At 37.2% G+C, this 24,857-nt stretch overlaps 1 protein-coding gene across 5 annotated transcripts in view; it reads left to right on the top strand.

The window, feature by feature from the left end:
• The window catches only part of TOPBP1 (DNA topoisomerase II binding protein 1), a 79,194-nt gene that overhangs the window by 20,904 nt on the left and 33,433 nt on the right, over positions 1-24,857 (top strand). For all 5 annotated transcript variants that reach the window (XM_073803805.1, XM_033855374.2, XM_033855376.2 and 2 more), the window contains exons 11-13: positions 18,761-19,104; positions 19,755-19,927; positions 23,929-24,140. In XM_073803805.1, coding sequence (XP_073659906.1) covers positions 18,761-19,104; positions 19,755-19,927; positions 23,929-24,140 — 729 coding nt within the window. The remainder of the gene's footprint in view (positions 1-18,760; positions 19,105-19,754; positions 19,928-23,928; positions 24,141-24,857) is intronic.

Genomic DNA, 24,857 nt, shown 5'->3' on the forward strand with positions numbered 1-24,857 from the left:
GGAAATTCTAAATGTTGAAAGGATGTGCAATAGGAATCCTTACTATTGTTCTAGTATAAAGTGGTAAACTAGAACAAACACTTCAGAAAGCAATATGCATTATGTAAGAAAGTGGAATATGTACATATCCCAGGAATCAGCCAAGCCAACCCTAGAAAAATTCTTGCTCATGTGCACAGAGACGTGCATAAGAACAATCTCAGCAGTACGGTTTGTACTGTATTGGCAAAACAACAAAGCAAAACCAAAAAAAAACACAATAAAAATATCCTTAGGTGGAAAAATAAATTGTGGTATGTTCGTATACCAGTGTGGTACATTCATAAACAGTTACTTGGATGAGATGAATATCTCTCATGCTGAGGTTAGGATAGCAAAAGAGTACATACCATGTATCACTTATGTAAGTCAAAATACACGCAAAATGAAGTAGTGTATATATTACTTACAGTTATATATATGTTGTAAACCACAAAGAAAATGGGAAGGGATTCACAGGAGAATTTTGGCCAAGTAAAATATTTTATTTTTTCTAATAGCTAGATTAGTAGTATATGGTTACTCATTATTCTTTATATGTTTTTAGATGTATTAAATACTTCATAATAAAAATTTTAACACCTTTATCAGAGTAAAATTGCTTTACAATGGTGTGTTAGTTTCTGCTTTATAACAAAGTGAATCAGTTATACATATACAGATGTTCCCATATCTCTTCCTTCTTGCGTCTCCCTCCCTCCCAATCCCACCCCTCTAGGTGGTCACAAAGCACCAAGCTGATCTCCCTGTGCTTCCCACTAGCTATCTACCTTATGTTTGGTAGTGTATATATGTCCATGCCACTCTCTCACTTTGTCACAGCTTACCCTTCCCCCTCCCCATATCCTCAAGTCCCTTCTCTAGTAGGTCTGTGTCTTTCTTCCTGTCTTACCCCTACGTTCTTCATGACATTTTTTTCTTAAATTCCATATATATGTGTTAGCATACAGTATTTGTTTTTCTCCTCCTGATTTACTTCACTCTGTATGACAGACTCTAGGTCCATTCACCTCATTACAAATAGCTCAATTTCATTTCTCTTTATGGCTGAGTAATATTCCATTGTATATATGTGCCACATCTTCTTTATGCATTCATCCAATGATGGAAACTTAGGTTCTTTCCATCTCCTGGCTATTGTAAATAGAGCTGTAATGAACATTTTGGTACATGTTTTTTTTTTTTTTAGCATCTTTATTGGGGTATAATGGCTTTACAATGGTGTGTTAGTTTCTGCTTTATAACAAAGTGAATCAGTTATATATATACATATATTCCCATATCTCTTCCCGTTTGCATCTCCCTCCCTCCCACCCTCCCTATCTCACCCCTCTAGGCGGTCACAAAGCACCGAGCTGATCTCCCTGTGCTATGCGGCTGCTTCCCACTAGCTATCCACCTTACGTTTGGTAGTGTACATATGTCCATGCCTCTCTCTCGCTTTGTCACAGCTCACCCTTCCCCCTCCCCATATCCTCAAGTCCCTTCTCTAGTAGGTCTGTGTCTTTATTCCTGTCTTACCCCTACGTTCTTCATGACATTTTTTTGTCTTAAATTCCATATATATGTGTTAGCACATGGTATTTGTCTTTCTCTTTCTGACTTACTTCACTCTCTATGACAGACTCTAGGTCTATCCACCTCATTACACATAGCTCAATTTCGTTTCTTTTTATGGCTGAGTAATATTCCATTGTATATATGTGCCACATCTTCTTTATCCATTCATCCGATGATGGGCACTTACGTTGTTTCCATCTCCGGGCAATACAGCTGAAATGAAAATTTTGGTACATGCCTCTTTTTGAATTATGGTTTTCTCAGGGTATATGCCCAATAGTGGGATTGCTGGGTCATATGGTAGTTCTATTGGTAGTTTTTTAAGGAACCTCCATACTGTTCTCCATACTGGCTGTACCAATTCACATTCCCACCAGCAGTGCAAGAGTGTTCCCTTTTCTCCACACTGTCTCCAGCATTTATTGTTTGTAGATTTTTTGATGATGGCCATTCTGACTGGTGTGAGGTGTACCTCATTGTAGTTTTGATTTGCATTTCTCTAATGATTAGTGATGTTGAGCATTCTTTCATGTGTTTGTTCGCAGTCTATATATCTTCTTTGGAGAAATGTCTATTTAGGTCTTCTGCCCATTTTTGGATTGGGTTGTTTGTTTTTTTGTTATTGAGCTGCATGAGCTGCTTGTAAATTTTGGAGATTAATCCTTTGTCAGTTTCTTCATTTGCAAATATTTTCTCCCATTCTGAGGCTTGTCTTTTGGTCTTGTTTATGGTTTCCTTTGCTGTGCAAAAGCTTTGAAGTTTCATTAGGTCCCATTTGTTTATTTTTGTTTTTATTTCCATTTCTCTAGGAGGTGGGTCAAAAAGGATCTTGCTGTGATTTATGACATAAGAGTGTTTTGCCTGTTTTCCTCTAACAGTCTGATAGTTTCTGGCCTTACATTTAGGTCTTTAATCCATTTTGAGCTTATTTTTGTGTATGGTGTTAGGGAGTGATCTAATCTCATACTCTTACATGTACCTGTCCAGTTTTCCTCGCACCACTTCCTGAGCTGTCCTTTCTCCACTGTACATTCCTGCCTCCTTTATCAAAGATAAGGTGGCCATATGTGCGTGGGTTTATCTCTGGGTCTTTCTATCCTGTTCTGTTGATCTATATTTCTGTTTTTGTGCCAGTACCATACTCTCTTGATACTGTAGCTTTGTAGTATAGTCTGAAGTCAGGGAGCCTGATTCCTCCAGCTCCGTTTTTCGTTCTCAAGATTGCTTTGCTATTCGGGGTCTTCTGTGTTTCCTACATATTGTGAAATTTTTTGTTCTACCTCTGTGAAAAATGCCAGTGGTAGTTTGCTAAGGATTGCATTGAATCTGTAGATTGCTTTGGGTAGTACAGTCATTTTCACAATGTTGATTCTTCCAACCCAAGAACATGGTATATCTCTCCATCTGTTTGTATCATCTTTAATTTCTTTCATCAGTGTCTTATAATTTTCTGCATACAGGTCTTCTGTCTCCTTAGGTAGGTTTATTCCTAGATATTTTATTCTTTTTGTGCAATGGTAAATGGGAGTGTTTTCTTGATTTCACTTTCAGATTTTTCATCATTAGTGTATAGGAATGCAAGAGATTTCTGTGCATTAATGTTGTATCCTGCTACTTTACCAAATTCATTGATTAGCTCTAGTAGTTTCCTGGTAGCATCTTTAGGATTCTCTATGTCCTCTGCAAACAGTGACAGCTTTACTTCTTTTCTGATTTTGATTCCTTTTATTTCTTTTTCTTCTCTGATTGCTGTGGCTAAAACTTCCAAAACTCTGTTGAATAAGAGTGGTGAGAGTGGGCAACCTTGTCTTGTTCCTGATCTTAGTGGAAATGCTTTCAGTTTTTCACCATTGAGGATGATGTTGGCTGTGGGTTTGTCATATATGGCCTTTATTATGTTGAGGAAAGTTCCCTCTATGCCTACTTTCTGCAGGGTTTTTATCATAAATGGGTGTTGAATTTTGTCGAAAGCTTTCTCTGCATCTGTTGAGATGACCATATGGTTTTTCTCCTTCAGTTTGTTAATATGGTGTATCACATTGATTGATTTGCATATATTGAAGAATCCTTGCATTCCTGGAATAAATGCCACTTGATCCATGGTGTATGATCCTTTTAATGTGCTGTTAGATTCTGTTTGCTAGTATTTTATTGAGGATTTTTGCATCTATGTTCATCAGTGATATTGGCCTGTAGTTTTCTTTCTTTGTGACATCCTTGTCTGGTTTTGGTATCAGGGTGATGGTGGCCTTGTACAATGAGTTTGGGAGTGTTCCTCCCTCTGCTGTATTTTGGAAGAGCTTGAGAAAGATAGGTGTTAGCTCTTCTCTAAATGTTTGATAGAATTCGCCTGTGAAGCCATCTGGTCCTGGGCTTTTGTTTGTTGGAAGATTTTTAATCACAGTTTCAATTTCAGTGCTTGTGATTGGTCTGTTCATATTTTCCATTTCTTCCTGATTCAGTCTTGGCACGTTGTGCATTTCTAAGAATTTGCCCATTTCTTCCAGTTTGTCCATTTTATTGGCATAGAGTTGCGTGTAGTAATCTCTCGTGATCTTTTGTATTTCTGCAGTGTCAGTTGTTACTTCTCCTTTTTCATTTCTAATTCTTTTGAGTTGAGTCTTCTCCCTTTTTTTCTTGATGGGTCTGGCTAATGGTTTATTAATTTTGTTTATCTTCTCAAAGTACCAACTTTCAGTTTTATTGATCTTTGCTATCGTTTCCTTCATTTCTTTTTCATTTATTTCTGATCTGATCTTTATGATTTCTTTCCTTCTGCTAACTTTGGGGTTTTTTTGTTCTTCTTTCTCTAATTGCTTTAGGTGCAAGGTTAGGTTGTTTATTCGAGATGTTTCCTGTTTCTTAAGGTAGGATTGTATTGCTATAAACCTCCCTCTTAGAACTGCTTTTGTTGCATCGCATAGGTTGTGGGTCGTCGTGTCTCCATTGTCATTTGTTTCTAGGTATTTTTTGGTTTCCTCTTTGATTTCTTCATTGATCACTTCGTTATTAAGTAGTGTATTGTTTAGCCTCCATGTGTTTGTATTTTTTACAGATCTTTTCCTGTAATTGATATCTAGTCTCATAGCATTGTGGTCGGAGAAGAAACTTGATACAATTTCAGTTTTCTTAAATTTACCAAGGCTTGATTTGTGACCCAATATATGATCTGTCCTGGAGAATGTTCCATGAGCACTTGAGAAAAAAGTGTATTCTGTTGATTTTGGATGGAATGTCCTATAAATATCAATTAAGTCCATCTTGTTTAATGTATCCTTTAAACCTGTGTTTCCTTATTTATTTTCATTTTGGATGATCTGTCCATTGGTGAAAGTGGGGTGTTAAAGTCCCCTACTATGAATGTGTTACTGTCGACTTCCCCTTCTACGGCTGTTAGTATTTGCCTTATGTATTGAGGTGCTCCTATGTTAGGTGCATAGATACTTAAAATTGTTATATCTTCTTCTTGGATCGATCCCTTGATCATTGTGTAGTGTCCTTTGTCTCTTCTAATAGTCCTTATTTTAAAGTCTATTTTGTCTGATATGAGAATTGCTACTCCAGCTTTCTTTTGATTTCCATTTGCATGGAATATGTTTTTCCATCCCCTCACTTGCAGTCTGTATGTGTCTCTAGGTCTGAAGTGGGTCTCTTGTAGACAGCATATGTCTGGGTCTTGGTTTTTCCATTCAGCCAGTCTGTGTCTTTTGGTGGGAGCATTTAATCCATTTACATTTAAGGTAATTATCGATACGTATGTTCCTATTCCCATTTTCCTAATTGTTTGGGGTTTGTTATTATAGGTCTTTTCCTTCTCTTCTGTTTCTTGCCTAGAGAAGATCCTTTAGCATTTGTTGTAGAGCTAGTTTGGTGGTGCTGAACTCTCTCAGCTTTTGCTTGTCTGCAAAGGCTTTAAGTTCTCCATCAAATCTGAATGAGATCCTTGCTGGGTAGAGTAATCTTGGTTGCAGGTTTTTCTCCTTCATCACTTTAAATATATCCTGCCAGTCCCTTCTGGCTTGCAGAGTTTCTGCTGAAAGATCAGCTGTTAACCTTACGGGGATTCCCTTGTGTGCTATTTGTTGTTTTTCCTTTGCTGCTTTTAATATGTTTTCTTTGTATTTAACTTTTGACAGTTTGATTAATATGTGTCTTAACGTGTTTCTCCTTGGATTTATCCTGTATGGGACTCTCTGTGCTTGGCGGACTTGATTAACTATTTCCTTTCTCATATTAGGGAAGTTCTCAACTATAATTTCTTCAAATATTTTTTTAGTCCCTTTCATTTTCTCTTCTTCTTCTGGGACCCCTATAATTCGAATGTTGGTGCGTTTAATGTTGTCCCAGAGGTCTCTGAGATTGTCCTCAGTCCTTTTCATTCTTTTTTTTTTATTCTGCTCTACAGTAGTCATTTCCAGTATTCTATCTTCCAGGTCCCTTTCTGTTCTTCTGCCTCAGTTATTCTGCTATTGATCCCTTCTAGAGTATTTTTAATTTCATTTATTGTGTTGTTCATTGTTGCTTGTTTCATCTTTAGTTCTTCTAGGTCCTTGTTAAATGTTTCTTGCATTTTGTCTATTCTATTTCCAAGATTTTGGATCATCTTTACTACCATTATTCTGAATTCTTTTTCAGGTAGACTGCCTATTTCCTCTTCATTTGTTAGGTCTGGTGGGTTTTTATCTTGCTCCTTCATCTGCTGTGTGTTTTTCTGTCTTCTCATTTTGCTTAACTTACTGTGTTTGGGGTCTCCTTTTTGCAGGCTGCAGGTTCGTAGTTTCCGTTGTTTTTGGTGTCTGTCCCCTGTGGCTAAAGTTGGTTCAGTGGGTTGTGTAGGCTTCCTGGTGGAGGGGACTCATGCCTGTGTTCTGGTGAATGGAGCTGGATCTTTTTTTTCTGGTGGGCAGGTCCACGTCTGGTGGTGTGTTTTGGGGTGTCTGTGGACTTATGATTTTAGGCAGCCTCTCTGCTAATGGATGGGGTTGTGTTCCTGTCTTGCTAGTTGTTTGGCATAGGTTGTCCAGCACTGTAGCTTGCTGGTCGTTGAGTGAAGCTGGGTTTTGGTGTTGAGATGGAGATCTCTGGGAGATTTTCGCCATTTGATATTACGTGGAGCTGGGAGGTCTCTTGTGGACCAGTGTCCTGAAGTTGGCTCTCCCACCTCAGAGTCACATCACTGACTGCTGGCTTCAGCACCAAGAGTCTTTCATCGACACTGCTCAGAATAAAAGGGAGAAAAAGTAGAAAGAAAGAAAGGGAGGGAGGGAGGGAGGAAGGAAAGGATAGAGGAAAATAAAATAAAATAAGGTATAATAAAATAAAAAAATTATTAAGAAAAAAAAATTTTTTTTAAGTAAAAAAAAAAAAAAACGGTTGGATAGAACCCTAGGACAAATGGTGAAAGCAAAGCTATACAGACAAAATCTCACACAGAAGTGTACACATACTCACAAAAAGCGGAAAAGGGGAAAAAATAATAAATCTTGCTCCTAAAGTCCACCTCCTCAATTTGGGATGATTCGTTGTCTCTTCAGGTATTCCACAGATGCAGGGTACATCATGTTGATTGTGGAGATTTTATCCACTGCTCCTGAGGCTGCTGGGAGAGATTTCCCTTTCTCTTCTTTGTTTGCACAGCTCCTGGGGTTCAGGTTTGGATTTGGCCCTGCCTCTGCGTGTAGGTCGCCGGAGGGCATCTGTTCTTCGCTCAGACAGGACGGGGTTAAAGGAGCTGCTGATTCGGGGGCTCTGGCTCACTCAGGCCGGGGGGAGGGAGGGGCACGGAGTGCGTGGTGCGCCTGTGGCAGCAGTGGCCGGTGTGATGTTGCACCAGCCTGAGGCGCGCCGTGCATTCCCCCGGGGAAGTTGTCCCTGGGTCCCAGGACCCTGGCAGTGGCGGCCTGCACAGGCTCCCTGGAAGAGAGGTGTGGAGAGTGACCTGTTCTCGCACACAGGCTTCTTGGTGGTGGCAGCAGCAGCGTTAGCGTCTCATGCCCATCTCTGGGGTCTGCACTGTTAGCCGCTGCTCGCACCGATCTCTGGAGCTCCTTAAGCAGTGCTCTTAATCCCCTCTCCTCCCGCACCAGGAAACAAAGAGGGAAGAAAAAGTCTCTTGCCTCTTTGGCAGGTCCAGACTTTTTCCCAGACTCCCTCCCGGCTAGCCGTGGTGCACGAACCCCGTCAGGCTGTGTGCACGCCTCCAGTCCTCTCCCTGCGCTCCGACCGAAGCCCGAACCTCAGCTCCCAGCCCTGCCTGCCCCAGCGGGTGAGCAGACAAGCCTCTCGGGGTGATGAGCGCTGGTCGGCACCGATTCTCTGTGTGGTAATCTCTCCGCTTTGCCCTCCGGACCCCTGTGGCTGCTCTCGCCTCCGCGGCTCTGAAGCTCCCCCCACCCCGCCAGCCGCAGACTCCGCCCGCGAAGGGGCTTCTAGTGTGTGGAAACCTTTCCTCCTTCACGGCTCCCTCCCACTGGTGCAGGTCCCGTCCCTATTCTTTTGTCTGTGTTTATTCTTTTTTTTTTTGCCCTACGTGGGGAGTTTCCTGCGTTTTGGGAGGTCTGAGGTCTTCTGCCAGCGTTCAGTAGGTGTTCTGTAGGAGTTGTTCCACGTGTAGATGTATTTCTGATGTATCTGTGGGGAGGAAGGTGAACTCCATGTCTTACTCTTCCGCCATCTTCCTCCTCTCTCTGGGTATTGAGTTTTTAAAAATTGTGGTAAAATATGCCTAACATAAAATTTACCATTTTAACTATTTTTAGTTGTACAATTTAGTGGTACTATATTCACACTCTTGTGCCACCATCATTACCGTTCATGCCAGAACTTTTTTATCTTCCCAAACTGAAACATTATAGCCATTAAATAGTAACTCTGTCTTCCTCCCTCTGCCCAGTCCCTGGCAACCACCATTCTATTTTCTGTATCTGAATTTGACCATTCTAGGTAGCTCATATAAATGGACTCATACAGTATCTGTCCTTTTGTGTCTTATTTCACTTACCATAATGTCCTCAAGTTTCATCCATGTTTTAGCATGTGTCAGAATTTCATTCCTTATTTAAGTTGAATAATAGTTCATTGTATGTTGGAATTGTCTCTTCCTTTCTGTTGATGGACACTTGAGTTTTCTCTGTGGTTGGCTTTTGTAAATAATGGTGCTGTGAACGTCGCTGTACAGGTATCTGTTCAAGTCCCTGCTTTCATTTCTTTTAGATACAGTCCCAGAAGTGGAATTGATAAGTCATATGGTAATTCTATGTTTAATTTTTTGGGAAACCACCTTGCTGTTTTCCACAGTGGTGTACCACTTTACATTCTCACCAGCAATGCACAGGGGTTCCAGTTCCTCCACATCCTTACCAACATATTGTATTTTCTGCTTTTTTTTTAATAAACATCATCCTAATGGGTATGAAGTGGTATCTCACTGGTGGTTTTGATTTGCATTTCCCTGATGATTAGTGACACTGAGCATCATTTCATGTTTTTATTAGCCATCTATAAATCTTCTTTGGAGAAATGTTTATTCAATTGGGTTGATTTTTTTGTTCCTGAGTAGTAGGAGTTCTTTATGTATTTTGAATATTGATCCCTTACCAGATATATGATTTGCATATATTTTCACCCATTCTTTGGGTAGCCTTTTCACCCTGTGTTCTTTGATGGACAAAAGTTTTAATTGTGATGAAGTCCAATTTATTGTTTTCTCATTGCCTGTGTTTTTGGTGTCATAATTAAGAAATCATTGCCAAATCTAATGTAATGATGCTTTTCTTGTATGTTTTCTTCTAAAAGTTTTGTAGTTTTTATTCTTTAGGGCTGTGATCTGGGTATTATGTACTTTTCCTCTGCTCATTAGAATTATATGGTTTTTTCTCCTTGGTGTGGTAAATTGCATTAGTAGATTTTACATTGTTAAATCAAGTTTAAATTCTTCTGGATATGATATATTCATCTTTTTTTTTACTGTGTTCAGTTTAATATTTTATTTAGGATTTTATCTATTCGGTGTGATATTGGCCTATAATTTTCCTTTTCCTGTTGTCCTTGTTGGGTTTTGTTATTATTGATAAAATGGATTGGTGAGTTACTTTTTTTTTCTTTAATCTCAGTTTATGTACGATTCGAGTTCCCTTATACTTGAATGTGTGATGAAACTCATCTGTCTAATGGCCTGGTCTAATGGCCTGGCCTGATTTTATAGTACGGATTTATTTAATGGATATGAAACTATTTCATTGTTCTATTTTTTCCTGAATAAGTTTTGGTAAGCTATATTTTCTAGGAGATTTAAATACCAGTTTCATTAGTCTTTTTAACAAACCAAGTTTGATTTTTGTTTCATTAATTTATTGTCTTACTCTTTTTTTTCTTCTCTTTTTTCTTCTCATTTCTTAAGTTGCACAATTTGTTTTTTTGAGTCTTTTTATCTAAGTGTTTATGTCAGTAGATTTCTCTGCAAGTAGTAACTCAGTTATATTTCAAAAGATCTTCTATGTACCATTTTTGTAATTGTTCAAGTCTAAATATTTTCTAATTTTATCATATCTTTGGTCTATGAGGTGTTTAGGAAGTGATTTTCATAAATGTTCTTCTGTGCCTCAGAAAAATAAAGTGTACTTGTCATCTCCTTTTGCAGGGTGGACTTGGTGGTGGTGGTGGTTGATTGGGTTTTGGTCAACATTTTCACTGAAGGCATTTCCCTTTAGTGTTTCTGAGTGGTAAGGAATACTCTGCCCCACGTCTAATTTGTGTGAGATCAAAGGCTTGACTCCTATCCCTCTATGTGATATCCTTAAATTCTAAGGGTATAGGTCACTGCCAAAATAGATGTTAATCGTTAGCTTTAGTAATCACTTAATGATCTGAATTCATGCTACTACTTCCTTTTTAGCCCTTGAGAATTTCTCTTGCTTTCTTGCAAACTCAGCTATGTATTTATAAGGATACCTTTAATATTTCATCCTGTATTTTAGGTGTTTTTAGTGAGTAGGTTTTGAATATCTAGCCTACCATATTTCTAGAAAGGAACTTTCAGTATTCATATTTTTTTATCCACACTGTTTCTCTTCATGGAGTACTGCAGAATTGACTTTTGTCAGACCACTTGCTTATGCTTTAGTAGTGTATCATATCAGATCATCCTAATTTTTTAGGATGTTCTAGTATAAAGAAGCCGCAGATTGACTGGAAGTAGTTTTATGCATTATCCTTCAACTAGGGTACTTGCTGGAGGCAGGCAGTTGGTTTCTCAAACCTTCCTTTCTAAAGCAGCTAGTAGTCTACTGACTTTGAAAGGATTTAGTGACAGTAAATCTCAGTGAATCCCCAAGCATCAAATTTAGAAGAATGTAATCAAGTATTTTCAGTTACCTCTTAAAACAAAATTACTTTTGATTTGAGAGAGCTTTTTCAATAATAGTCTTGTCAAAAAGCCTATTATTTGGTAGTCTATTGGGCAACTGAATGACATCTATTTGAGAAAGGGTTTTATTTCTAAAATAAATGGGAAGAACTACTGTAGAACATGTTAATTTATTCTGAGTCTTTAATAACTTCAGGGTTTTACTTATCATTTATAAAACTTAGTATTTCTAGTTTGTTTTTATAGTAGTCTAAAATTCCCCTGGGCTTCTTCCTTCTTCCTATCTCACCACCTATATATAGACATCAAACAAAGTTGTTTTTTTCCTCCTAGATGTGATTGTGAACAATTTTAATGGCAAAATATTTTGTTTTTACATTTTATATTAGAAATATCTATTTTTAAAACTACTTTCCAAAATGTTTTATAGTATCATGTCACCTTTATTTCCATCTAAGCTTATTCATCCTCATACATCTCTATAAATTATAAATATACTGTTATCCCTTATTCCTTATAATATGAAACTGAGGGTCATAGAGTCTCCTGACCTACTGATCAGTAATGCTCTAGACAAAACTGCTTCTTCAGAGTGTCAGTAAGAGCAATTTAAATACTTGTATTAAGTAGGAATTAAAGTATATATAAACAGTAATTAGTTTAAAAGTGAAAACGGTCGTGTCTATTGGAGATGAAGATAGAAATAAGAATATGGCACTATAACATAATGTTATGGACCCTGGAGTCAGACAGACTTCGGTTTATATCTCATTTCTGCCACCTAATAACTGTATGACTTTAGGTAAGTTACATAACCTCTTTAAGCCTGGTATTCTTCTTGAAGAAAGGGTATAGATACAGCAATAGAATGAGCCTAATAGTATCATGACCATTAATTACATGCATGTAAAGCACTTAGGCACAGTGCCTATATAAATAAATGTTAAGAATCCTTGAATACCTTCCAGGCTTGTTGGAATCCCATGAAGCAGGGCTTGGCAAACTGTTTTTGTAAAAGGCCAGACAGTAAATATTTTGGGCTTTACCAGACACATTCTGCCTCTGTCACACATTCTATTTTGTTTTGTTTTGTTTTTGCAACCATTTAAAAATGTAAAAATGATAATACACAGGCCATGGGCCCACTTTGGCCCCTAGGCTGTAGTTTGCCTATCTCTGCTGTAAGCCATTACCCTTCAACACAGCACCACTAGAGTTTTCAAGAACATACTAAGTTTTTACCTCTTAAACTTTTAGCATTGATTTCATAATATTTATTGCATATTAGGGTATGCATTTTCTTTTTCTTTTTATACAGCAAGTCAGTAGAGCAACTGCTCCTAATCTCTTTATTTTTTTTAATTTAATTTATTTTATCATACAGCAGGCTCTTATTAGTTATCCATTTTATACATATTGGTGTATACATGTCAATCCCAATCTCCCAATTCATCACACCACCCCACCTCCACCCCCTCCCCACCACTTTCCCCCCTTGGTGTCCATACGTTTGTTCACTGTATCTGTGTCTCATTTTCTGCCCTGCAAACCGGTTCATCAGTACCATTTTTCTAGATTCCACATATATGTGTTAATATACGATATTTGTTTTTCTGTTTCTGACTTACTTCACTCCATATGACAGTCTCTAGATCCATCCACATCTCTACAAATGACCCAGTTTCGTTCCTTCTTATGGCTGAGTAATATTCCATTGTATATATGTGCCACATCTTCTTTATCCATTTGTCTGTCGATGGGCATTTAGGTTGCTTCCATGACCTGGCTATTGTAAATAGTGCTGCAATGAACACTGGGGTGCATGCGTCTTTTTGAATTATGGTTTCTCTGGGTGTATGCCCAGTAGTGGGACTGCTGGGTCATATGGTAATGCTATTCTTAGTTTTTTAAGGACCCTCCATACTGTTCTCCATAGTGACTGCATAAATTTACATTCCCTCCAATAGTGCAAGAGGGTTCCCTTTTCTCCACACCCTCTCCAGCATTTGTTGTTTGTAGATTTTCTGATGATGCCCATTCTAACTGGTGTGAGGTGTGATACCTCACTAGTTTTGATTTGCATTTCTCTAATAATTAGTGATGTTGAGCAGCTTTTCATGTGCTTCTTGACCATCTATATGTCCTCTTTGGAGAAATGTCTATTTAGGTCTTCTGCCCATTTTTAGATTGGGTTGTTTTTTTTTTAATATTGAGCTGCATGAGCTGTTTATATATTTTGTAGATTAATCCTTTGTCCATTGATTCGTTTGCAAATATTTTCTCCCATTCTGAGGGTTGTCTTTTCATCTTGTTTGTAGTTTCCTTTGCGGTGCAAAAACTTAAGTTTCATTAGGTCCCATTTGTTTATTTTTGTTTTTATTTCCATTACTCTAGGAGGTGGATCAAAAAAGGCCTTGCTGTGATTTATGTCAAAGAATGTTCTTCCTATGTTTTCCTCCAAGAATTTTATAGTGTCTGGTCTTACATTTAGGTCTCGAATCTATTTTGAGTTTATTTTTGTGTATGGTGTTAGGGAGTGTTCTAATTTCATTCTTTTACATGTAGCTGTCCAGTTCTCCGAGCACCACTTACTGAAGAGACTGTCTCCATTGTATATCCTTGCCTCCTTTGTCATAGATTAGTTGACCATAGGTGTGTGGGTTTACATCTGTGCTTTCTATCCCGTTCCATTGATCTATGTTTCTGTTTTTGTGCCACTACCATATTGTCTTAATTACCGTAGCTTTGTAGTGTAGTCTGAAGTCAGGGAGCCTGATTCATCCAGCTCCGTTTTTTTCCCTCAAGACTGCTTTGGCTATTCAGGGTCTTTTGTGTCTCCATACAAATTTTAAGATTTATTTGTTCTAGTTCTATAAAAAATGCCATTGGTAATTTGATAGGGGTTGCATTGAATCTGTAGATTGCTTTGGGTAGTATAGTCATTTTCACAATATTGATTCTTCCAATCCAAGAACGTGGTATATGTCTCCATCTGTTTGTTTCATCTTTAATTTCTTTCATCAGTGTCTTATACTTTTCTGCATACAGGTCTTTTGTCTCCCTAGGTAGGCTTATTCCTAGGTATTTTATTCTTCTTGTTGCAGTGGTAAATGGGAGTGTTTCCTTATTTTCTCTTTCACATTTTTCATCATTAGTGTATAGGAATGCAAGAGATTTATGTGCATTAATTTTGTAACGTGCAACATTACCAAATTCATTGATTAGCTCTAGTAGTTTTCTGGTGGCATCTTTAGGATTCTCTATGTATAGTATCATGTCATCTGCAAACAGTGACAGTTTTACTTCTTTTCCAATTTGTGTTTCTTTTATTTCTTTTTCTTCACTGACTGCCGTGGCTAGGACTTCCAAAACTATGTTGAATAATAGTGGTGAGAGTGGATATCCTTGTCTTATTCCTGATCTTAGAGGAAATGCTTTCAGTTTTTCACCATTGAGAATGATGTTTGCTGTGGGTTTGTCATATATGGCCTTTATTATGCTGAGGTACATTTCCTCTATGCCCACTTTCTAGAGAGTTTTTATCATAAATGGGTGTTGAATTTTGTCAAAAGCTTTTTCTGCATCTATTGAGATGATCATATGGTTTTTCTTCTTCAGTTTGTTAATGTGGTGTATCAAATTGATTGATTTACATATATTGAAGAATCCTTGCATCCCTGGGATAAATCCCAGTTGATCATGGTGTATGATCCTTTTAATGTGTAGTTGGATTGTTTGCTAGTATTTTGTTGAGGACTTTTACATCTATATTCATCAGTAATATTGGTCTGTAACTTTCTTTTTTTGTAGTATCTTTGTCTGTTTTGGTATCAGGATGATGGTGGCTTCATAGAATGAGTTTGGAAGTGTTCCTTCCTCTGCAATTTTTTGGAAGAGTTTGAGAAGGATGGGTGTTAGCTGTTCTCTAAATGTTTGATAGAATTCACCTGTGAAGCCATCTGGTCCTGGACTTTTGTTTGTTGGAAGATTTTTGTTGTTGTTATTGTTGTTGGAAGATTTTTAATCACAGTTTCAATTTCATTACTTGTGATTGGTCTGTTCATATTTTCGGTTTCTTCCTGATTCAGTCTTGGAAGGTCATACCTTTCTAAGAATATGTCCGTTTCTTCCAGGTTGTCCATTTTATTGGCATAGAGTTGCTTGTAGTAGTCTCTTAGGGTGCTTTGTATTTCTGCAGTGTCTGTTGTAACGTCTCCTTTTTCATTTCTAATTTTATTGATTTGAGTCCTCTCCCACTTTTCTTGATGAGTCTGGCTAATGGTTTATCAATTATGTTTATCTTCTCAAAGAAGCAGATTTTAGTTTTATTGATCTTTGCTATTGTTTTCTTTGTTTCTGTTTCATTTATTTCTGCTCTGATCTTTATGATTTCTTTCCTTCTGCTAACACTGGGTTTTGTTTGTTCTTCTTTCTCTAGTTGTTTTAGGTGTAAGGTTAGATTGTTTATTTGAGATGTTTGGTTCTTTTTGAGGTACAACTCTATTGCTATAAAGTTCCCTCTTAGAACTGCTTTTGCTACATCCCATAGGATTTGGATTGTCATGTTTTTATTGTCATTTGTCTCTAGGTATTTTTTAATGTCCTCTTTGATTTCTTCAGTGATCTTTTGGTCATTTAGTAACGTATTGTTTAGCCTCCATGTGTTTGTGGTTTTTACGTTTTTTTTCTCTGTAATTGATTTCTAATCTCATAGTGTTGTGGTTGGAAAAGGTGCTTGATACTATTTCAGTTTTCTTAACTTTACTGAGGCTTGGTTTGTGACCCAAGATGTGATCTATCATGGAGAATCTTCTGTGCGCACTTGAGAAGAAACTGTAATCTGCTGGTTTTGGATGGAGTGTCCTATAGATATATCTGGTGTATTGTGTCATTTAAAGCTTGTTTTTCCTTATTAATTTTCTGTTTGGATGATCAGTCCATTGGTGTAAGTGAGGTGTTAAAGTCCCCCACTGTTATTATTTTTATTAATTAATTAATTTATTTTTGGCACATTGGGTCTTCGTTGCTGTGCGTGGGCTTTCTCTAGTTGCGGGGAGCGGGCTACTCTTCATTGCGGTGCACAGGCTTCTCATTGCAGTGGCTTCTTTTGTTGCAGAGCATGGGCTCTAGGTGCACAGGCTTCGGTACTTGTGGCACATGGGCTCAGTAGTTGTGGCTCACGGGCTCTAGATAGCAGGCTCAGTAGTTGTGACACACTGGCTTACTTACTCCGCGGCATGTGGGATCTTCCTGGACCAGAGCTCAAACCCATGTTCCCTGCATTGGCAGGCGGATTCTTAACCACTGCACCACTAGGGAAGTCCCCCCACTATTATTGTGTTACTGTCGATTTCCTCTTTTATAGCTGTTAGCAGTTGCCTTACGTATTGAGGTGCTCCTATGTTGGGTGCATATATATTTATAATTGTTATATCTTCTTTTTGGATTGATTCCTTGATCATTATGTAGTGTCCTTCCTTGTCTCTTGTAACATTTTTTGTTTTAAAGTCTATTTTATCAGATATGAGTATTGCTACTCCAGCTTTCTTTTGATTTCCATTTGCATGGAATATCATTTTCCATCCCTTCACTTCCAGTCTGTATGTGTCCCTAGGTCTGAAGTGGGTCTCCTGTAGACAGCATATATATGGGTCTTGTTTTTGTATCCATTCAGCGAGCCTGTGTCTTTTGGTTGGAGCATTTAATCCATTCACGTTTAAGGGAATTATCTATATGTATGTTCCTGTTACCATTTTCTTAGTTGTTTTGGGTTTGTTTTTGTAGGTCCTTTTTTCTCTTGTGTTTCCCACTTAGAGAAGTTCCTTTAGCATTTGTTGTAGAGCTGATTTGGTGGAGCTGAATTCTCTTTGCTTTTGCTTGTCTGTAAAGCTTTTGATTTCTCCATGGAATCTGAATGAGATCCTTGCCGGGTAGAGTAATCTTGGTTTTAAGTTCTTCCCTTTCATCACTTTAAATATGTCATGCCACTCCCTTCTGGCTTTTAGAGTTTCTGCTGAGAAATCAACTTTTAACCTTATTTGAGTTCCCTTGTATGTTGTCGTTTTTCCCTTGTCGCTTTCTATAATTTTTCTTTGTCTTTAATTTTTGCCAATTTGCTTACTGTGTGTCTCGGCGTGTTTCTCCTTGGGTTTATCCTGTATGGGAGTCTCTGTGCTTCCTGGACTTGCGTGGCTATTTCCTTTCCCATGTTAGGGAAGTTTTTGACTTTAATCTCTTCAAATATTTTCTCGGGTCCTTTTTCTCTCTCTTCTCCTTCTGGGACCCCTATAATGCGAATGTTGCGTTTAATGTTGTCCCAGAGGTCTCTTAGTCTGTCTTCATTTCTTTTCATTCTTTTTTCTTTATTCTGTTCCACAGCACTGAATTCCACCATTCTGTCTTCCAGGTCACTTATCCATTCTTCTACCTCAGTTATTCTGCTATTGATTCCTTCCAGTGTATTTTTCATTTCAGTTATTGTATTGTTCATCTCTGTTTGTTTGTTCTTTAATTCTCCTAGGTCTTTGTTAAACATTTCTTGCATCTTTTCAATCTTTGCCTCCATCCTTTTTCCAAGGTCCTGGGTCATCTTCACTATCATTATTCTAAATTGTTTTTCTGGAAGGTTGCCTATCTCTACTTCATTTAGTTGTTTTTCTGGGGTTTTATCTTGTTCCTTCATCTGGTACATTGCCCTCTGCCTTTTTTGTGTGTTTGTTTGTTTGTTTGTTTTTGTTTTGCGGTATGTCGGCCTCTCACTGTTGTGGCCTCTCCCGTTGCGGAGCACAGGCTCCGGACGCACAGGCTCAGCGGCCACGGCTCATGGGCCCAGCTGCTCCACGGCATGTGGGATCTTCCCGGACCGGGGAACGGACCCGTGTCCCCTGCATCGGCAGGCGGACTCTCAACCACTGCGCCACCAGGGAAGCCCCCTCTGCCTTTTTGTCTTGTCTGTCTTTCTGTGAATGTGGTTTTAGTTCCACAGGCTGCAGGACTGTAGTTCTTCTTGCTTCTGCTGTCTGCCCTCTCCTAATCCCTTTATTTTTAAACCAGGACTTTTCCAGTGTCTAACACCCTGCTAGTGTTGGAAGGTCTCCTGCAGAGGCAGGGGGTAGCTGTGTCTCACCGTGAGGACTAGGACACTGGCAGCAGCTGCATTTTCATTATTGACATTTATATTTTAAAATATTTATGTTTTTTTTTCTTCTACTACCCATTTATAAGCCAACTTTATCCTGAAATGAAATTGTTGAGACTGTTGGGTCCTTGATCAGTTGTTTTCTTAAGAATCGGTATAGAAGCTAAATAGCTCCAATTTCATTATAAAACTTTATAGAAATTTTTGAAAGGGAAATAACCATAATTCTCTTATTATTGCATTTATTCAGTTATTTCCATGTGATGGGCTTGACCACTTAGGCCTGTTGCTTCCATTTTTTCCTTAATGATATTTTTTTAATTCTGTTGTGAATTATCTGAACCAGTTTCGGAACTCAAACAGGCCCATGGAGTTATTGGAGCTTCATAATTTTCAACTAATTAGAGTTTTCTAGTACACTAGTAATACTTAGAATAGTAACATGATTGCTGTTGTCCTAGGATAGTAATACTGATAACACTCCTGGGAACCCAGAGGATGGGATGGTTCATATTCTTTCTTCATTGTATACTTATAAAGCCTTAGTTTTATATGTGTGGTCACAGTTCTCAGGTTCCATGTTACCTTAATATCCTTACTAGGAAATAAACTTTATAAAATAAAATACCTGTTAGAAAACATTTCTTTTTCTGTTCCAGTTGAAGTTGCGCGGTCTGAAGTTGGACCCTTTAATGATTCTGCTCATGTGGAGCCCCTTATTGATTCTACTCATATTTCTCTGCAAGAAGAAAACCAGTCTTCCGTCAGTCATTGCCTCCCTGATGCTTCTACAATTACTGACGAAGGTTTATTTAGCCAAAAGAGTTTTCTTATTTTAGGTTTTAGTAATGAAAATGAATTTAATATTGCAACTATCATAAGAGAAAATGCTGGAAAAATTGTGTCACTTCAGAGCAGAGTTGTTGCTGATTATGCTGTGGTTCCTCTGCTGGGGTGTGAAGTACAGGCAACTGTGGGAGAAGTTGTTACAAATACATGGCTGGTAAGAAAACACTGTAGCAGTTGAAATATAGTATTGAAGGATGTCTGAAACTAGGAGTACACATTTATTTCTTAGGCAGTTCAGTTTCAGTAAATTGGTATTTGGGTTTGAGCACTGTCTGGATTTTGCTTTTAACAATGGAAAGTGTAAATAATAAACTATGCAAGCTTCTTGGTCCTAATCCTGGTAGAATAGAGGGGCCACACCAGCAGTGTTCCTTCTTAGGAAGTTACTCCAGGTCATCTCATATTATTTCAATTTTCCTAGTTTTCTTACTACCAAAACATGACATACACTTTTGTATTATTCCATCTTGTTGGCTTATCACTAATAATTTCATCATTGATTTATTTTTCAACTTTCAAAGAGAAAAAGTGATAATACATTGGAAGAAATTAAATTTTAAGCAAAATTCAATAAATTCGATGACAAATCTGACTGATTTTAACATCCTATATAACGGATTGGTGTGTATGTATTTCTTTAATGTTATAATTTTAAATGTGTTGAGAATGAGCATATATACACATTTATATGAAAGTAAAATTGGTTTTCATCTAAACTAAAATTACTGTTACTGTAACTGAACCAGTGTTAACCACTAGTCGCTTATTTCAGGTTGATGTTATTGTTTCTCTTGTTTTTGAAAGGTAACTTGTATAGACTATCAGACTTTAACTGATCCAAAGTCAAATCCTCTCTTCACACCAGTCCCAGTAATGGCAGGAATGACTCCGTTAGAGGATTGTGTTCTTTCATTCAGTCAGTGTGCAGGAGCTGAAAAAGATTCGTTGACATTCTTAGCAAATCGCCTTGGAGCAAGGTATGTAGTATTTTTAGTGTACCTGCTGTCTTGGTGTACCTTTTATTTGTTTTGACTTATAGAAGAGCATTCAAATTAGGATTTCACTGGGTGTCTTTATAATATTTATGAGGAGTGTGTTGCATATCTATGTGATGGCTCAAAGTGGGAGAGGGAGAATGCTGTTAGACGGATGCCTGGCAAATGTTAAGGCTCCAGGTGTTAATGCTTACCTACCAGGAAAGGGAATATTTAAAGCTGATATGTGGGTCGTTATTGAGTGTTGCTTATCTAAGCATTATTTATTCCCTTCCATATGCCATCTGGATGATTTATTCTTTTTCAGTGTACATTAATTGTTTTTCTGCAGTGCAAATGTTAAGCAGAAATAATGAATACTTTGGGAGAAAGAAAATGAATTTTAAAGTTCCAAAATCCAGATTAGCCCAACCTGTAAGTGAACTTTAATGGTGGCTGTTTAAAAAGGAAGTAGAAAACTCATTATATAAATAAATATAAATGAACTAAACTTTACATTAAAGGAAAAGTTCTTTTAGATTATATCATTAAGCAGCGCTTAAAATGCTTTTAAACAAGAGACACATCTAAACCTAAATGATTCAGAACATTTGGGGAAAAAAAAAGATGGGCAAAGATATATCAAAAGAAAAGAGAGTGTTGCAGTTTTAACGTCAGACAAGTTTGGATTCAAATCAAAAGGCATTAAACAGGAAAAAGAAGAGCACTGTAAATAAAGAGTGCTGTTTACACTGAAGGTAAAAAATATGTATATACCAAATAGAGCATGACTACCATTCATAGAACAAAAACAGCAGGAAATTCAGTGAGGAATCAGCAGAAACATTAATTGTAAGAGACTTTAATTCCCACCTTTTACCTCATGACAGGTCAAATGGAAAACAAGAAAGGATACAGATTTAAACAGCATAGTTAGCTATCCACTCTAAAACAGTGACCATACCATTTCAAGCACCTGTGGAACACTCATAAACGTTGCCTGTATAGAAATTGGCCACAAAGAAAACCTCAGTAAGTTCCCTGAAGTAGAAAGAGTGGAGACCATATTCTGTAATCACAGTACAAAAAAAAAAAACCCAAAATTAGAAATGAGTAGGAGAAATAGAAGATGAAAAGACTTTATCAACTCAGCATTTTAGAACTTTTTAGTAACTCTTGGTTCAAAGAGGAATTCAAAACCACTTTTAAGCCTAGAAATCATTATCAACCTGATAGTAACAAGCAACACCAGTGCCCACATTGTGACCTTAAAATACCACTTCCCACTAAAAGAAACTAAAGCTTAAAGAAATGATCAGTTCTAGGTCTGGGGCAGAAAAGATACCAGTGAGTCTGGAACATTTTGTCAGAACAGAGAGCAAGTATTGATATATTATTGAAGACTAGTAGGAAGGGTTGTGTCAAAAGGACCTCCACTGGCTAAAGACAGGAAAAGTTGTCACTAGAGATAATAATAGCAGTGGATCCAGACACATCAAATAATGTTTAAATCATAACTTCATAATGGCACCAAACAAACTAAGCTAATTGGTCATGTTTGAAGGATGCTAGGAAACCAACTCATTATTTTGAAAGCTGGTAAATAAAGAGAAAGGATCAAAGTATTTATCCTGCCTTTCCTATACAGTCTGTATCAGAGTACCATAATAATGGATAAGACAATTTCCCTTTATAGAAGTATTCCAACAAATAAGTGAAAAAGGAATGATAAGATTGTGACTCCTAATAAATGAAAGATTCTAGGTATTGAAAACCAACAGTTAATCACATACTAAAGAGAAAACCAGACATATGCTTCCTTGTGAAGAATACATCACCACCTTGAAGTAGTCTTAGCAAAATAATGAAACCTCAATCTAATAAAACCTAGATTCAACTACTGAATTATAGGAAATACAGGAGAATAACATGTTCTACTACAGCACAGCAATACAATCAGCAAAATCCAGACTCTGAAGTAACTCTACATTATAGTGTCTTCAACAAGGGGGCAAGGAAAGAAGAGGGAACCTGCAAGCTAAAAGACATAAAAAATTAAATGTAGTGTTTAAAGATGCACTATGTGATAAAACAAAAGAAAAGTAAGGAAGTGATGATCATAAATATCCAAATAGTGGCTACTGTTAGCAAGGGAGGGAAGGGGGTTAGTAACTGAGAAGAGGCACGTTGGAGAGGTTCTGGAGTGACTGGTAAGATTCTGTCTTCTGACGTGGGTGGTTGATATAAGGGTTTTCATCTTATGATAATTCATTAAATTGTATATTTCCTTTTTTGCTGTGTTGTGTACTTGGATTATACCAAACAGTAAGCTTTTGGAAAAAACTGAAATTGTAACAAATAACAATAACAAAATATGGCAACAGACTAAAGTGGTGCTCACAGAAAAATTCAGCAAAGTGGTTATGTAGAATATTAATATACAGAAGTCACTGACCTTCATATGTACAACCAGTTAGAAGAGCTAATGAAAACAAAGGTCTCTTACTAAATCTGGAATAAGAGATAAAACACCTAGCAACATGATGTGGAATCTAAAAGGACAAAACAAAGGAACAAACAAAATAAAACCAAAATAGACTCATAGAGAACAAATTAGATATAGAGAACAAATTAGTAGTCACCAGAGGGGAAGGTGAAGAGGGATTAACAGGTACAGAATTCCAGTTATAAAGTTAAAACGTCATGGGGATGTAATATTCAGCATAAGGAAAAAAGTAATACTGTACTAGCTTTGTATGTTGACAGATGGCTTCTATACTTTTGGTGTTGATCATTTGTAATGCATTTAAATGTCGAGTCACTACGTAGTACACCTGAAACTAATACAATATTGTATGTCAACTATACTTCGATTTTTAAAAAAATTTTAAAGGGAAACTTGGAAGAGCTACAGAAACTTGTAAAATGCTATTGAGGGAAATAAATAAGACTTAAACAGTATGAAAGATGTATCTGTTCTTGGACAGGAAGACTAAACGTTTTAAAGAAATTTTTTAGAGAGGGCAATAAGCAAACTAATTCTTAAATTCAAAGAAAATATTAGCAAGCAGGAAAGTCATAAAAATTCTGAAATAGAATAGTTATTTAAATATATTTTGTAAACCTCACTAGATAAAATAGTGTGTCTGTAAGTAGCAGAAAGTTCAGTGAACAGGCAGAAAGTCTAGAAATAGACCTAAACACAAACAGGAATTTGGTATATGATAAAAGTGATATTTCAACTTATTGAGGAAGAGATGGTTTATTTAATAAATATGATTCAGTAAAGTTGGAGCAACATCTCATCCCAAAATAAGTACCAAATTAATTGATCAGTGGGTTAAATGTGAAAAATGAATCCGTGAAAGTACTAGGAAAAATGTGGAATATTAAAAACATCTTAAAAGTGGGGATCTAGACTTAAAACCCAGAAGTCCTAAAAGAAAAGACAATTCTGTTTATATCTCATATTCTGTTTTTGCCCCCATATTTCCTTTAATATTCTGTGATCATGAGAAGGCGTTTAATTTCTCTGCATCTTTTCTCAGGTCGTATTTTTACAATAATTTGTAAAATATTGGTATTTCACAAATATTGAGAGGATCGAATGAAATATGTGAAAATACTTGGAGAAGTTGTAGTGGGCTAAAAGATATAATGTGTTATTCATACTCTTCCTTTGCTCCCGTAGTTGTTCCATGCTGCCTTCTTTTGGGAGGAAAGACAAGGTGGATGGGTGATGACTAATTAAATAGATGGTTTTTCTGGTTATTTCTTGTAAGTCTAGTTTAATTTGCTTATGTTTTTATAAAAAGTTTAATTTCATTCTAGAGTAAGCACTTGTAAGGGGATTAGCTTAATTTAAGAAATAGAGCCAACTTTTAATCTGTGAGTATTTTCATATATTCAGAACTCTAACAAAACCATTGTATTAGAAACTTCATTCTTACTTTGCTGGCTAATAGTGCATATGACATTTGCTTTTCTTTAAATGTAACTTTCAGTGTTCAAGAATTCTTCGTTCGCAAATCCAATGCAAAGAAAGGCATGTTTGCCAGTACACATCTTGTATTGAAAGAACCAGGTGGTTCTAAATATGAAGCTGCCAAGAAGTGGAATTTACCAGCGGTCACTATAGCTTGGCTGTTGGAGACTGCTAGATTGGGAAAGAGAGCAAATGAAAGCCATTTTCTGATCAAAAATTCACCTAAAGAAGGTTCATACTTCTGTTTTGTCCTTTTATGTATATATTTTTACAATTTGATGGTTTCTGGGATATGAATGTGCTAAAACTTATTTTTAGGACAGGTCATTAAAATTTCTCCCTTTCATGTGAGCCACTCTTGGGCACTCATTATTGGGGGTGTGAGGCCAAATAAATATGCGTTCATAGCACAAATGTTTAATTTGTATCTGTACTATCAAGTGTAGGCACTATCTGAAAGCCACAGGGTACAGAACAATATAGGAGCATTCTAGGGTCTCAGTGTTTGAAGTCTAATGAGCTTAGATCCCATTTACTGTTCCTTCAGTGGCTCATACTGACACATCTTGTGAGTAAAGTGCTCTCTATTCCTCATCTTTGGGCTTTTGCATGTTATCTCTTGCCTGCTTCATGCTAGCCTGTTTCTCCTTATCTTTCAGTTCTCGACTTGGATATCACTTTCCCTGGAAAGCCTTCCTTGACTCACCAAGTATGGCCTTTGTCTTGCCATAACACCCTGGCCTTTTGTAGCTCTCATCCCAGTGTTACCGTTGTAGTTTACTTTCATGTTTCCCCGCTCAACCATAAGCTCTGAAAAGGCAAGGAGTACATGTGCATTATATATTTTCATTGTCTAGATTGGGCCTGGCACAGAGCAGCCGTCTAATAAGTGTATTTGTTAAATGTTGAAAAAAAGGTAGGAGGCAGGGTGGGAGGACACAGTAGCCT

This window comes from Tursiops truncatus, chromosome 4 (assembly GCF_011762595.2).
Source record: "Tursiops truncatus isolate mTurTru1 chromosome 4, mTurTru1.mat.Y, whole genome shotgun sequence".
Taxonomy (NCBI): Eukaryota; Metazoa; Chordata; class Mammalia; order Artiodactyla; family Delphinidae; genus Tursiops; species Tursiops truncatus.